Source organism: Symsagittifera roscoffensis, chromosome 2, assembly GCF_963678635.1.
Source record: "Symsagittifera roscoffensis chromosome 2, txSymRosc1.1, whole genome shotgun sequence".
Classification (NCBI taxonomy): Eukaryota; Metazoa; Xenacoelomorpha; order Acoela; family Convolutidae; genus Symsagittifera; species Symsagittifera roscoffensis.
In genome coordinates this window covers 3,061,487-3,075,058 of record NC_087063.1, presented here as the reverse complement: position 1 = coordinate 3,075,058, position 13,572 = coordinate 3,061,487, and the positions used below count along the sequence as shown (strand labels likewise).

Sequence of the window (13,572 nt, the reverse complement as noted above, 5' to 3'; positions counted from 1 at the left end):
ACGTGTCAAAAGTCATGACACTGACTTGAAAAAAAAACGAAATAGCTTGCTGTGAATTGGTGGCAAAGGTTAAGTCACTTAAAATAGACAACCGACGAAAAAGGCCACAGAGAAGAAGGTGAACTGCACGTAGGCAACAGAGCAAAACGAAAAGAAAAGCCATTGTGACAGGTCATTGAAACAATTCAGTGAAAGAAAACGCTAACTAAAGTCTAATCTCTTACGAAAAGAATGAGTTGTTCTCAAAACTCTCTAAAGCAGGAGCTAAAATAATTTTCGGAGACAAGTCGTTTTTGAAAAAAGAAAATGAGCGAGAAAATCTATTTATTGGGAAATTAATAGGATTTGGAAATTAAGCAAAGGTAAATGATGATAAATTCGAGAACTATGCAGCCAATAAGACTTGTTTTTCCATTGATACAGAACAGAATGTTGACATTTTTGGGAGCAAGTTGATGACTTGAGGATAAACGACCATGATGAAAAGAACGAGCTTAGGCTGAAAATGAGTCTGGAGCTCATCTTAAAACTTAGAGTTCGTTAGATGAATGAAGCAGGGAGGAGTTGAGAAGCATATGTGAAGTTAAGAAGTTTCAGAGCTAGCATTGAAGTTAGGTATATATGGAAATTTATTTACTATTCTTTTATTGCTTGCTAATTCAACTGTTGATTATACCTTCTTTTGCTTTCAACTTGTGATAATCAGATACAAGTCATACCCAAGAATCGGAACAAAGCCAACAGACAGTTGAAAAAGCGTCAATGATCGCAAAGAATTGAAAAAAATGAGATTTGATTTTTTTTTTCAAAACTTCAATTTTCTAATTTCAAAGAAAAAATCTATGCATTGCAGTTTTTGGTACAATTAACTCAATTTGAGAAAACGGGTCCATCGTTAAATGTTTATTCCACTGGAAAAACTGACAGTTAAATCCCCTTTCCAAAAATAAAAAAAAAATCAATCACATTTTTGTCCGCCATTTCCTCTTTCGTAATTGGAGTGTGAATATTGCCTGCCAATTAGCAATTGAACTTGAATTGAAGTCAAAAAAGGAAATATACCTAAAGCATTCATAAATGCATTAATGTGTTAGAATGCATTTTCTGTGATTGAAAGATCATTTAAAAACTTTACCTGAAAAACAAAACAACCTTAGAAAATTTCTTTGCTATAATTTAGCCTGAGCAGAAATTTTCAGACAAAATCTTTTGACTAAGAGAACACATGCTTTTAAACTATCGTTTTTGGAATGTAAATCCCCAGTTAAAAGAGCATTTTTGAGAGTTACTTCCCTACGCCAGAGTTACTTTGCACTTTTTGAGTGGTCTTAGGAATAAAAATTATAAATATCTCATCATTTGCGATACAAAAAAGGACTAAGAAACACTGCAATCTGTTTTTAAAAACTTTAAGTTATTTCATGAGTAATTACGATCTAGCTGAGTTTTAACAAACTAATGATCTAGAAACATGTTGGAATAAGTTGGTCAAAACATTTTGGAAACCGAGTCAATGAGCATTAAAAACAAAAAATATATCTCATTTGTTTTTTTTTGAAAACCTTCAATTTTCGAAAAAAACCCTAAAGCTCTTCAAACTTCAAGAGCGATTCACGCGTGAACCTTTTCTGATAAAAACTAATCCATTTAGAGTTAATTGGATCAATGTGTAAACTTTTTATACCGATGGAAAATCAAAAAATTTAAAATATTTTTCGAAACACGAGCTCGATCGAGTGAGGTTTTTGTGACCTTCAAACTTTTGCTGTTTAAAAGAACTGAATTCAAAAGTCAAACCCCGAAAAATCATAAATGAGCGATCACAATTTTCAGATCTTTTCCTGAAAAACAACAAAAAGCTCACGACCCCTATAGTTTCCACCAAGTTCATCGACTCTTAAGCAGTTACAGGAATCATGGACAAAAAATGAAAAGGAAGCAACTAAGTCGAAGAATTCGAACTCAACAAAAACCTCATAACTTACTCGGATGATCTTCAAATTGAGGAGAATACCCCAAGGGAAATAATCACTGCCCTTATATTAAAAGCATTCAAAATTGTTTACTAAGACAAAACTACAATGGTAGACGTTAGTTGAGCCGAAAACAAAATTAACGAGAACTTTGAGCTGTAATATTTTGAAATTCGACATTTTACGCTCTTTTCTCTGAAATACACAAAATATTGAACTATCTCTTTTTGCATTGTAACCGACGCAAAATGAGGTGAACACGAATAAGTAAAAAAATTACGAAAAAAAATAAAAATATAATTATACAAATCAAAATTGGTTAACTTACGCACTCAATTTTGAACAAATTTAGTAAAATTTGCTTAAATAAGAGAGATATTGTGCATTGAAAAAAAGCAATTCCGAAAAATAAGTAGACAAACGATAGTCCAACAATTCTTCTTTCAAAAAAAATTTCATACAAAGAAAGAAAGACAAAGTCCTGCCTGGACTTGAACTGTAGACAAGCTGTTCCGAAGGTGTACTTCTGGACCAAGTGAGAGGGGCTTGAATGATTGAGGTACAATAAAAAGCAGGATCGATTTGTTGCATAGCTTAAAAACTGTCCCGCTGGTGATTGAACCCCAGACATTATGCTCCGAAGTCGCGTTCTTTACCTCTAGAACAAAATGGAAGGGCCTTGAACTGTGACGAGGTTCAATAAAAACAGAAGGGCAGTGAAAAGAAAAGGTCCGCTCGGGAATCGAACCCGAGAACCTGTCGCTTGTAAGAACAATTGTTTATATTGAAAAAGTCTAGTTCCCGTATGAGTAGCGTAAGTTCTCGCAAAAGAAATGGGAAAATCAATTTAAAAAATCTGCTATCTATAACAAAATTAAAAAAAATTTGATTAGGTCAAATTTGAAAATAAAAAGGACTCATTCAATGCATTCTTGTGATTAAAAGGAGGCCAAACAAAAAATCACAAAAAAAATTGTCCTTAAATCGTAATTCCGCATTTTGTTCACTCAAGGTTCTCCAACCTCAACATAAACCACGTAAACAGTGACCTTCGTTTTATCAGGTATAGATGTTCCCGCTTGGCCAAATGTGCAGAAAAGACACTGAATTTGAATTTACTGATATCAAATTAAGTGATTTTGTCAAAGAAATTATTAACCTGAAAAAAAGTCTATAGTCTGGCTATTTCATAAACGATTCAGCAGCTTATAAATCCCCATGAGACCAATTCGACAAAAAATATTTTTCCAAGACTAAGTTTTTTTAATGTTCTTATAGCGATCCAGATCTGTTCTTATAGCGATACAGATTGCAGTTACTCGATCGTAGATTCTTTGTAGGCGTTTGAACTCAAATTGACCAGCTATTCAATTAACATTATTTTACACAGATGCGAGGATGCGCTCGCTTCGGAATCTCTAGCGAGAAAACGACAAAGCACCTCTATAAAGTGAAAAAAAAAACTGAAAATGTCCTCGAGTTGTAAAAATTTTGCTACGTGTTCTCGAACCTGCGACCAGGAGGTTTGGAGTCTAGTAACCTTCCCTATCAGTCAAGGACGCTTAAAAGTTGCCAAAGACAAGTCACAAATGTGGTAGAGAAGAGATGCTATGGAATTTCCAATGATCAGATCGTGATTTTAGCAAAAGTGCCACCAAATGATCATTTTAATTTGTGAGTTAGATTGGAAAAAATAAGAGTCAAATTAAAACACTACGTTGGAAATGTTAACACAAAAGAGAATCAAATGAATTTATAGATTTGTTTATGTTTCGTACACTGTATGTCAATTTTAACATTCTGTTTCAACAAATACTCTAGAATCTTCTGTGCGTATGCCCTGAGAAAGTAATACCTCGAGGGTATTTTTGAAACCCAGCAGAGCATGATGATGTTGACTATGTTGTTCAGGATTGGCAGATGGCCTCTTTTAAAAAATTAACTCAAAACTATTCACTTTAACTATTGTAAAAAGATCGGATCTTGTTAACTATCCCCCCATATTTCGATTTTGAGAAAGTCAACTTTTGGCTGCCACATTTTGAATAGTTTAAAACAATTTTCAGATAATAGACTTTATTAAAATTCTTCAGTTATGTATTGTTTAAATAAAGAAAAATACAAACACGAACGCGCGACAATGAAAGCCCAATTAAATGTTGACAATTTTGACATGCATATTTTATAAAGAAATCGTCGTCAAAAGTAATATACGCATAGGGGGAAAATAGTTAACAAGGTTCAAAAAAGGGGATAGTTAACAAGATCCAAATGAATTAATTCCCGTTTTTTTTAGAAAACAGATTTAACTACAGTAATTGAAAAAATTATTGAATATAACTGTGCAAAAATTAAAAAAAAGATAATTACTTAAGATGCAACTGAGAAAAACATTAACATGCACAGAAAGAAAACAAAGAACGACAAGGACTGACTGATTGAGTGTGTTGGTTCCATTAAAAAAAAACATTTGTCTCCAGTGAAAAAAAGTTAATTTTGTCTCTAGTACCGGTATCGGAGTTAAAACTGTGTTAAATACATTTTTTTATTCAAAACTCGGAGTTTAATCTGCCAACCCTGATTGTGTTTTCTCTTAATAATGATGTGCTCCATTGCAATCATGTTCAAAAATGTTCCATGGAGAAACTTCCTCACTAAATAATCCTCCGTGTTCACTTGGGCTGCGTTGTCGTAAAATCCCTCCACGTTAGCTGAAACAAATTCAACCTTAAACGAGAGAGGCCGCTACATTGCATCATGACCAGAATGCTCCGATCACATTTTCCATGGTGAACTAAAAAACGAAAATAAAGCGAAAAAAAATTCTTGGAAAACATATATATTTAAAATAATAATAAAAATATTGAGGGTTTTGCCACTATTTAAAACAGGCGAAGTTGCACTTTGCATACACAACAGAAATATGACCAATAAGGCTTGTGTGAAAAACTGAATGAGTAAAATTTTGAGTCTACAAAATTTCTGAAGTGACGCACGCCAATTATGCCGCATTAGCAGTACCAGTCAATTTGAAGAAAAAAATTACCGACTAACATACCTCAATTTATAGAGCAGTCTATGGAGCAGTAACAACATGAAAAAATTAGATGTAACAAAAATAAAATGGATTCTTTTTAAATTTGGGATTTTTTGTGAAAATCATACCTCAACACGCCATATGAAGTATTAATAGATAAATTTCGCTGTAATTAACAAATCAATTATGGCAAATAAGCTTCCTTCAACCAATTTGAAATGAGTTCTATGACGGATTAAATCTCCGCTTACGCGTTAATAGCGCGAATTATATCGCGCGTTAACTGTCCCAAATTGGTCAAAAGGGCAATCTTTAAACCCCCATAACTTTCCGAAAAAAAATCACAGGTGAAATACCTTTCCAAATTTAAACTCAGGACAACAATACGTTTTGAATGGTATAAAAAAATCCAGTCAAAAACGGCTAGTTAAAAAGTCGAAATTTGTCTGAAAAAAAAACCACCCCGAGCACAAATATTCCGTTACTTTCGTTACGAAAGTCGGAACAATAATAGTCTCGCGTCCAGACAATTCGGCCAAAGACAGTTCAGCCGAATTGAATATCAGACAATTCAGCCAAAATTATGCAGAAAATCCAGCCAGAGACAATTCAGCCAAAAATATAGTGACCGCCGCAGTCGCGCCAACGTGTTGCGAGCTTGCCAACAGAGGGTAAGACTCTATAAGAAATTTAGAGCCGGTTATAGTCTCGCGTCCAGACAATTCGGCCAAAGACAGTTCAGCCGAATTGAATATCAGACAATTCAGCCAAAATTATGCAGAAAATCCAGCCAGAGACAATTCAGCCAAAAATATAGTGACCGCCGCAGTCGCGCCAACGTGTTGCGAGCTTGCCAACAGAGGGTAGGACTCTATACGAAATTTAGAGCCGGTTATCGCGGCGACGCGCGCGTAGCGCGCCCACCGTTGACCTTAAACCGAGAAATAGCTCCAATTCCGATTTTTTTCTTTCGAATTTAGCATTTTGTAAAACTGGCTGAATTGTCTCAGGCTGAATTGTCTGTATACTTTTGGCTGAATTGTCTGAATTGTCTGTGGCCGAATTGTCTGTGCGCCAATAGTCTGTGTCAAAATTTTTAGCATTGACTGTACTTAATAGCTGATTATTGATCAAAATGAACACTTTCAAAAAGAACACATTTTATCGCAATAAAATTTGCGTCGCAACAATATTTGCGACTTAGGTTGGAAAAAAAGATAGTTCATATTAGAACACAAGCATTGCTTGTGTAAAAACTCAATGGTGGAATGAAGCAGAATGGTTTTTCTATAGTTAATATTGAGCACTAAATACATAAATTTTCATCACTTTATTGTGATCCCCGAAATTTTGTGAAAAAAAACGCTCCTACTGCACGATAGAAAACGCTCCTACTGCACTTTAAAGCCCTGGTATTTCAAGGCGCTGTTTGTACTATAGTGCGAGTTTTTTTCGAGTTGGGTTAGAAAATACACTAAAGCTCGCAAGCTTGCAAGTGTAATGACAAAGACCTAATCGCTTTCAATTGACTAACTCGTATTGTGAGAGCTATGTCCTTTGAAGACTCCAATGTAGTGTGGGGCCCCGTGGAACTGTTCATACGTCACCGGCTTGTCAATCTTGGACCTCGAAATTCGGCCGGCAACGTTTACCTGCAGAGCACATGACAACTGCAGACATCGCTTTGCTTGACTTTCGAACAGGAAGAAGGAAGATGAGTTGCCCAAAAGGCGTCTCCCCAAATTAGAACAAATCAGCATTCAATCTGAAAATGGAATATGAATGCAAAACAATTTGGCACAGCCTCCCTCTGGATTAAAAAAGCTCATTTTCTTCTTTTCCTGTTACACCTCTTTGACATTTTCCTTATATCTTCAACTTGAAGCAGATTAGGACACCGCTATACCAATGGTAGTGTACCAAACTTCAAATCAATCCGAGTTATCTTGAAATAGTATCTACATCTCTGAGCGGTGCAGAAAAATTAAAAAACTTAGTTTAAAAAAAATCAATTGAAGATAGATTACTGCAAGTACAAATTTTGGTCACACAAAGATCAAAGGTGGAAAAGTTTTCGAAAGTTTGATAAGTTTTCAAAATAATCCGTATTGAGTACCAGGTAATCGTCATCGCCAATAAAATCTCCGTACCAGCTCTCGAAGGACAACTTGGCAAATCTTTGAGCATTCAACTCAATCAAAATCTCATCAACAGACGAAAGATTGATATTGATCCCATCGATCCTTTCAGTCTTTGCTGAGCACAGGTCTATTCGTTCCCGCTCTTTTGCGCATGAAATACCTCTCGCGAGCCGCTTCTATATCCTCTTCAGTATTCCTTCTTTCAAACAACTTAACAATTTTCTCCATTTTCATCTTCATCTTTTCTCTTTTTTCTTCCTCGGGGTCTTTCAAAACAACTTGGGGAAGAGGTTTATAAGGCTGAACAGGAGAAGCTTTCTCGGCATCCTTTTCTTGATCGGATAGATCTTCATCGGAACCTGAACCCGATTCACTCCCGGAGTTACCCGAACCTTTACTATTCGCATCTTCATCATCGGAACAATCTGCTTTCTGGCGTTTCCGCTCTGTCGAATTTTGATCGTTTTGTCTGCTTTGGATCTCTCGGATTTTGGAAGCGGGAGCCGAATCCTCTTCGTCACTGCTATCGTCTCGGCTTTTATTCTCTTCACTCTGCCGTTTTCTGATATTCACTGGGCGCTTCTTGGTTGGCAAAATCAAACCACCAGTTTTGATGTTTGCCAACGTATCTGCCTCTTCTAATTTTGAGGTGCTTTCTTTTTCGTCTTTAGGTTCCGTTTTTCCATCGCTGAAAAAAAACAAAAACTGTTAAAATACTGTGTGTGCAAGATGCTTTTGCATTTTAAATCGTTAATCGTTAATCAGTTTATTTTCCAGTTACAGGTTAAAAATTCAAGGACAGACAAGCCTCTAAAAAGATATTTACAGCTTGTGGTATCAGAATTTAGTTTATTAAATGTATTTTTACAGTGACTTAAAATTTCTAGTGACTGACAGAGAAAAATCTACTTGAACAAATTACTTACATTAGTTCGACCTCCAGTTTTTCAGACCCGTCTCGACATACTTTGTCCAGATAATTTCTGTAAAAACCAGAAAATTCTTGTGTTTTGTTCCTTCGAGCTAAAACATCAGATATCAAATTTAACACGCTTGAGCTAGAACTCAATTTTGATTGCAATCAGTATATAATATACTGCAACACTTGGCTTTCAAGACTTAGCTAAACACAGTGCTTGATTCCACGCATTAGTCTTCCACGCATGTTTTTGAGTAACATGGTTCCGTTACAACAAAGTTAAAAAACTAAAAAAAAAAATGAGTAAACAAGAATGATTCACGACAAAAAACAGGAACCTTCGAGCACTTCATCCCGTTTGATTTCTCGTTCCATCTCTGCTCTCTCTGCCAGTTTCTTCTTGTAGCTCTCAGTCACGAAGGACTCCTTGTCCCCGTACTGCCCCCCCTCCGCCTGTCGCTCCTTCTGCACCCCCCTCTCCACTCGCAACTCATTCATCACCTTCCTCTTCTCCGCCGCCCGGATGAGATCGGCCGCGTATTTGCTCGTACGATTGGCCGCTTTCTTCTCTTCAATCTGCACAAAAATTATTTAAGACTCTTTGTTCATATATGTCTTAAATTAACTTCGTTAACTTGTCAGGAAATCAATTGTTAAATCATCCAAAATTACAATTGCACTCTAATAAATTATTAATTATAACTGGAATTTACCACCTTTTCGAGTAATTAATACGTGAAAGATTATTCACATCATGAATATCGTCGGGGAGGGCATTAGTAACAGAGATCAGAGGGGTTAGGGGTTGGTATTACAATTGCTAGTGAGGTCTAAAAAATCAGGACTCCAATCATTTATTAATTAGGAACTGGAAATTACCGCCTTTTCCAGTAATTCACGTGAAAGATTGAAAATCACCTTAGTTTCCATAAATTTATGATAAGACCAGCTAATGAAAAAACCCCTAATTGTTCGATCACTTCTAAATTAATCTAAATCTCGCTACGCTACCGCTTAAAACGGTCGCCAACAGTTTTCAATAACGCTTTTTTACATCTACACTACCTCTAATAGTTCATTAGCTGTACCTCCCGAAATAAAAATTGAGTTTTGCGATAGTTGAGATCGGATTCGAAATAATTGCAAGGCTATATTTTAAAACATATTTTCAATTTAATTTTGACTGGATTGGACAACAAGTTGTCTCCAGTATTCCATTGCATCATTTAAGCTATGAAGTAGCAAAAATTTCGACTTTTCAGAAAACTAGCGTCTCAGAAAAAAGCCTCTCCAAATCCCGCATCATGACGGGGTGCTAAAACGTTCGGAAAAAAAACCAAAACACACATCTGAATGCCAAATCGTATGGATTTAGACATATCTCAAAGCATTGTTACAAAAACTGTAGTAATAAAAACTGCCGTCAAAAAATTTAAACAAATAAATTGAACAAATAGTTTAAACGAGCAATTAACGAAAAAAAATTGAAAAACCTTCAAATCAATTAAACAAACAATTTAAATAACCTTTCTTTGCTGGTGTTGTTTCATACTGTCATACACTTCATCGTACTGGAACACACTGCTGTCCTGTTCAAGTGCCACCTGGATAGTATTCTGGACACTCTGACTGGCCAGAGACTGCATCTGGCGCTTCTTCAGGTTTCTGTTCACTTGTTCCACAGTTCTCTCTTCCTAAAACGAAGAGTGTGTTCAACTAATTCGAGTGCGTTCGACTGGCCATATCGTCCACACAGGACCATCATGATACATTTTCACTCATATGTGGATACGTCATGAAAACCGCAACATCAAGTAGCGATGGATTAACACGCAGCATATTTCATTTCCCTGGTGATTATATGACACAGAACACAGGCCATATTGCCCACGAGGGAATATTATAAGAAACATTTTCACTCATATGTGGACACGTCATGAAAACCGCAACATCAAGTAGCGATGGATTAACACGCAGCATATTTTATTTCCCTGGTGATTATATGACACAGAACACAGGCCATATTGCCCACGAGGGAATATTATAAGAAACATTTTCACTCATATGTGGACACGTCATGAAAACCGCAACATCAAGTAGCGATGGATTAACACGCAGCATATTTTATTTCCCTGGTGATTATATGACACAGAACACAGGCCATATTGCCCACGAGGGAATATTATAAGAAACATTTTCACTCATATGTGGACACGTCATGAAAACCGCAACATCAAGTAGCGATGGATTAACACGCAGCATATTTCATTTCCCTGGTGATTATATGACAGAACACAGGCCATATTGCCCACGAGGGAATATTATAAGAAACATTTTCACTCATATGTGGACACGTCATGAAAACCGCAACATCAAGTAGCGATGGATTAACACGCAGCATATTTCATTTCCCTGGTGATTATATGACACAGAACACAGGCCATATTGCCCACGAGGGAATATTATCAGAAACATTTTCACTCATATGTGGACCTATCATGAAAACCGCAACATCAAGTAGCGATGGATTAACACGCAGCATATTTTATTTCCCTGGTGATTATATGACATTGAATACAGGCCATATTGCCCACGAGGGAATATTATAAGAAACATTTTCACTCATTTGTGGATACGTCATGAAAATCGCAACATCAAGTAGCGATGGATTAACACGCAGCATATTTTATTTCCCTGGTGATTATATGACACAGAACACAGGCCATATTGCCCACGAGGGAATATTATAAGAAACATTTTCACTCATATGTGGACACGTCATGAAAACCGCAACATCAAGTAGCGATGGATTAACACGCAGCATATTTTATTTCCCTGGTGATTATATGACACAGAACACAGGCCATATTGCCCACGAGGGAATATTATAAGAAACATTTTCACTCATATGTGGACACATCATGAAAACCGCAACATCAAGTAGCGATGGATTAACACGCAGCATATTTTATTTCCCTGGTGATTATATGACACTGAATACAGGCCATATTGCCCACGAGGGAATATTATAAGAAACATTTTCACTCATTTGTGGATACGTCATGAAAATCGCAACATCAAGTAGCGATGGATTAACACGCAGCATATTTTATTTCCCTGGTGATTATATGACACAGAACACAGGCCATATTGCCCACGAGGGAATATTATAAGAAACATTTTCACTCATATGTGGACACGTCATGAAAACCGCAACATCAAGTAGCGATGGATTAACACGCAGCATATTTTAATTCCCTGGTGATTATATGACACAGAACACAGGCCATATTGCCCACGAGGTAATATTATAAGAAACATTTTCACTCATATGTGGACACGTCATGAAAACCGCAACATCAAGTAGCGATGGATTAACACGCAGCATATTTTATTTCCCTGGTGATTATATGACACAGAACACAGGCCATATTGCCCACGAGGGAATATTATAAGAAACATTTTCACTCATATGTGGACACGTCATGAAAACCGCAACATCAAGTAGCGATGGATTAACACGCAGCATATTTCATTTCCCTGGTGATTATATGACAGAACACAGGCCATATTGCCCACGAGGGAATATTATAAGAAACATTTTCACTCATATGTGGACACGTCATGAAAACCGCAACATCAAGTAGCGATGGATTAACACGCAGCATATTTTATTTCCCTGGTGATTATATGACACTGAATACAGGCCATATTGCCCACGAGGGAATATTATAAGAAACATTTTCACTCATTTGTGGATACGTCATGAAAATCGCAACATCAAGTAGCGATGGATTAACACGCAGCATATTTTATTTCCCTGGTGATTATATGACACAGAACACAGGCCATATTGCCCACGAGGGAATATTATAAGAAACATTTTCACTCATATGTGGACACGTCATGAAAACCGCAACATCAAGTAGCGATGGATTAACACGCAGCATATTTTATTTCCCTGGTGATTATATGACACAGAACACAGGCCATATTGCCCACGAGGGAATATTATAAGAAACATTTTCACTCATATGTGGACACGTCATGAAAACCGCAACATCAAGTAGCGATGGATTAACACGCAGCATATTTTATTTCCCTGGTGATTATATGACACAGAACACAGGCCATATTGCCCACGAGGGAATATTATAAGAAACATTTTCACCCATATGTGGACACGTCATGAAAACCGCAACATCAAGTAGCGATGGATTAACACGCAGCATATTTCATTTCCCTGGTGATTATATGACAGAACACAGGCCATATTGCCCACGAGGGAATATTATAAGAAACATTTTCACTCATATGTGGACACGTCATGAAAACCGCAACATCAAGTAGCGATGGATTAACACGCAGCATATTTCATTTCCCTGGTGATTATATGACACAGAACACAGGCCATATTGCCCACGAGGGAATATTATCAGAAACATTTTCACTCATATGTGGACACATCATGAAAACCGCAACATCAAGTAGCGATGGATTAACACGCAGCATATTTTATTTCCCTGGTGATTATATGACACTGAATACAGGCCATATTGCCCACGAGGGAATATTATAAGAAACATTTTCACTCATTTGTGGATACGTCATGAAAATCGCAACATCAAGTAGCGATGGATTAACACGCAGCATATTTTATTTCCCTGGTGATTATATGACACTGAATACAGGCCATATTGCCCACGAGGGAATATTATAAGAAACATTTTCACTCATATGTGGACACGTCCTGAAAACCGCAACATCAAGTAGCGATGGATTAACACGCAGCATATTTCATTTCCGTGGTGATTAAATGACACAGAACACAGGCCATATTGCCCACGAGGGAATATTATAAGAAACATTTTGACTCATATGTGGACACGTCATGAAAACCGCAACATCAAGTAGCGATGGATTAACACGCAGCATATTTTATTTCCCTGGTGATTATATGACACTGAATACAGGCCATATTGCCCACGAGGGAATATTATAAGAAACATTTTCACTCATTTGTGGATACGTCATGAAAATCGCAACATCAAGTAGCGATGGATTAACACGCAGCATATTTTATTTCCCTGGTGATTATATGACACTGAATACAGGCCATATTGCCCACGAGGGAATATTATAAGAAACATTTTCACTCATATGTGGACACGTCCTGAAAACCGCAACATCAAGTAGCGATGGATTAACACGCAGCATATTTCATTTCCGTGGTGATTAAATGACACAGAACACAGGCCATATTGCCCACGAGGGAATATTATAAGAAACATTTTGACTCATATGTGGACACGTCATGAAAACCGCAACATCAAGTAGCGATGGATTAACACGCAGCATATTTTATTTCCCTGGTGATTATATGACACAGAACACAGGCCATATTGCCCACGAGGGAATATTATAAAAAAACATTTTCACTCATATGTGGACACGTCATGAAAACCGCAACATCAAGTAGCGATGGATTAACACGCAGCATAT

The 13,572-nt window shown here is 36.8% G+C and overlaps 2 protein-coding genes across 4 annotated transcripts in view; both read right to left on the bottom strand.

Moving 5' to 3' along the window:
- Window positions 1-3,661: 3,661 nt before the first annotated feature.
- LOC134839601 (small ribosomal subunit protein uS3m-like) lies at window positions 3,662-6,776 on the bottom strand. Its single transcript, XM_063855208.1, has 3 exons — window positions 6,545-6,776; window positions 4,550-4,684; window positions 3,662-3,871 (listed from the first exon to the last, which is right to left on the bottom strand). The coding sequence occupies exons 1-3, from the start codon at window positions 6,768-6,770 to the stop codon at window positions 3,717-3,719; spliced, it is 516 nt and encodes a 171-aa protein (XP_063711278.1). The 5' UTR covers window positions 6,771-6,776; the 3' UTR covers window positions 3,662-3,716.
- Window positions 6,777-7,003: 227 nt separating this feature from the next.
- LOC134839599 (cyclin-dependent kinase 10-like) overlaps window positions 7,004-13,572 on the bottom strand; it is a 501,898-nt gene continuing 495,329 nt past the window's right edge. For 2 of the 3 annotated variants that reach the window (XM_063855203.1, XM_063855206.1), the window contains 4 exons: window positions 9,597-9,764; window positions 8,409-8,646; window positions 8,078-8,174; window positions 7,004-7,839 (listed from right to left, as the gene is read on the bottom strand). In XM_063855203.1, the coding sequence (XP_063711273.1) occupies window positions 7,257-7,839; window positions 8,078-8,174; window positions 8,409-8,646; window positions 9,597-9,764 (1,086 nt within the window). In that variant the 3' untranslated portion in view covers window positions 7,004-7,256. Of the gene's footprint in view, window positions 7,840-8,077; window positions 8,175-8,408; window positions 8,647-9,596; window positions 9,765-13,572 lie in introns of those variants that run through there. The other variant, XM_063855204.1, reaches the window with a different exon arrangement.

Coding starts and splice junctions, on each gene's coding strand:
- LOC134839601 (XM_063855208.1), bottom strand. CDS start 6,770: ATGCTGATTTGTTCTAATTTGGGGAGACGCCTTTTGGGCAACTCATCT. Junction 4,685..6,544: donor ACATAGCTCTCACAATACGA/GTTAGTCAATTG, acceptor AATTTGTTTCAG/CTAACGTGGAGGGATTTTAC. Junction 3,872..4,549: donor TAAGAGAAAACACAATCAGG/GTTGGCAGATTA, acceptor TGAACAACATAG/TCAACATCATCATGCTCTGC.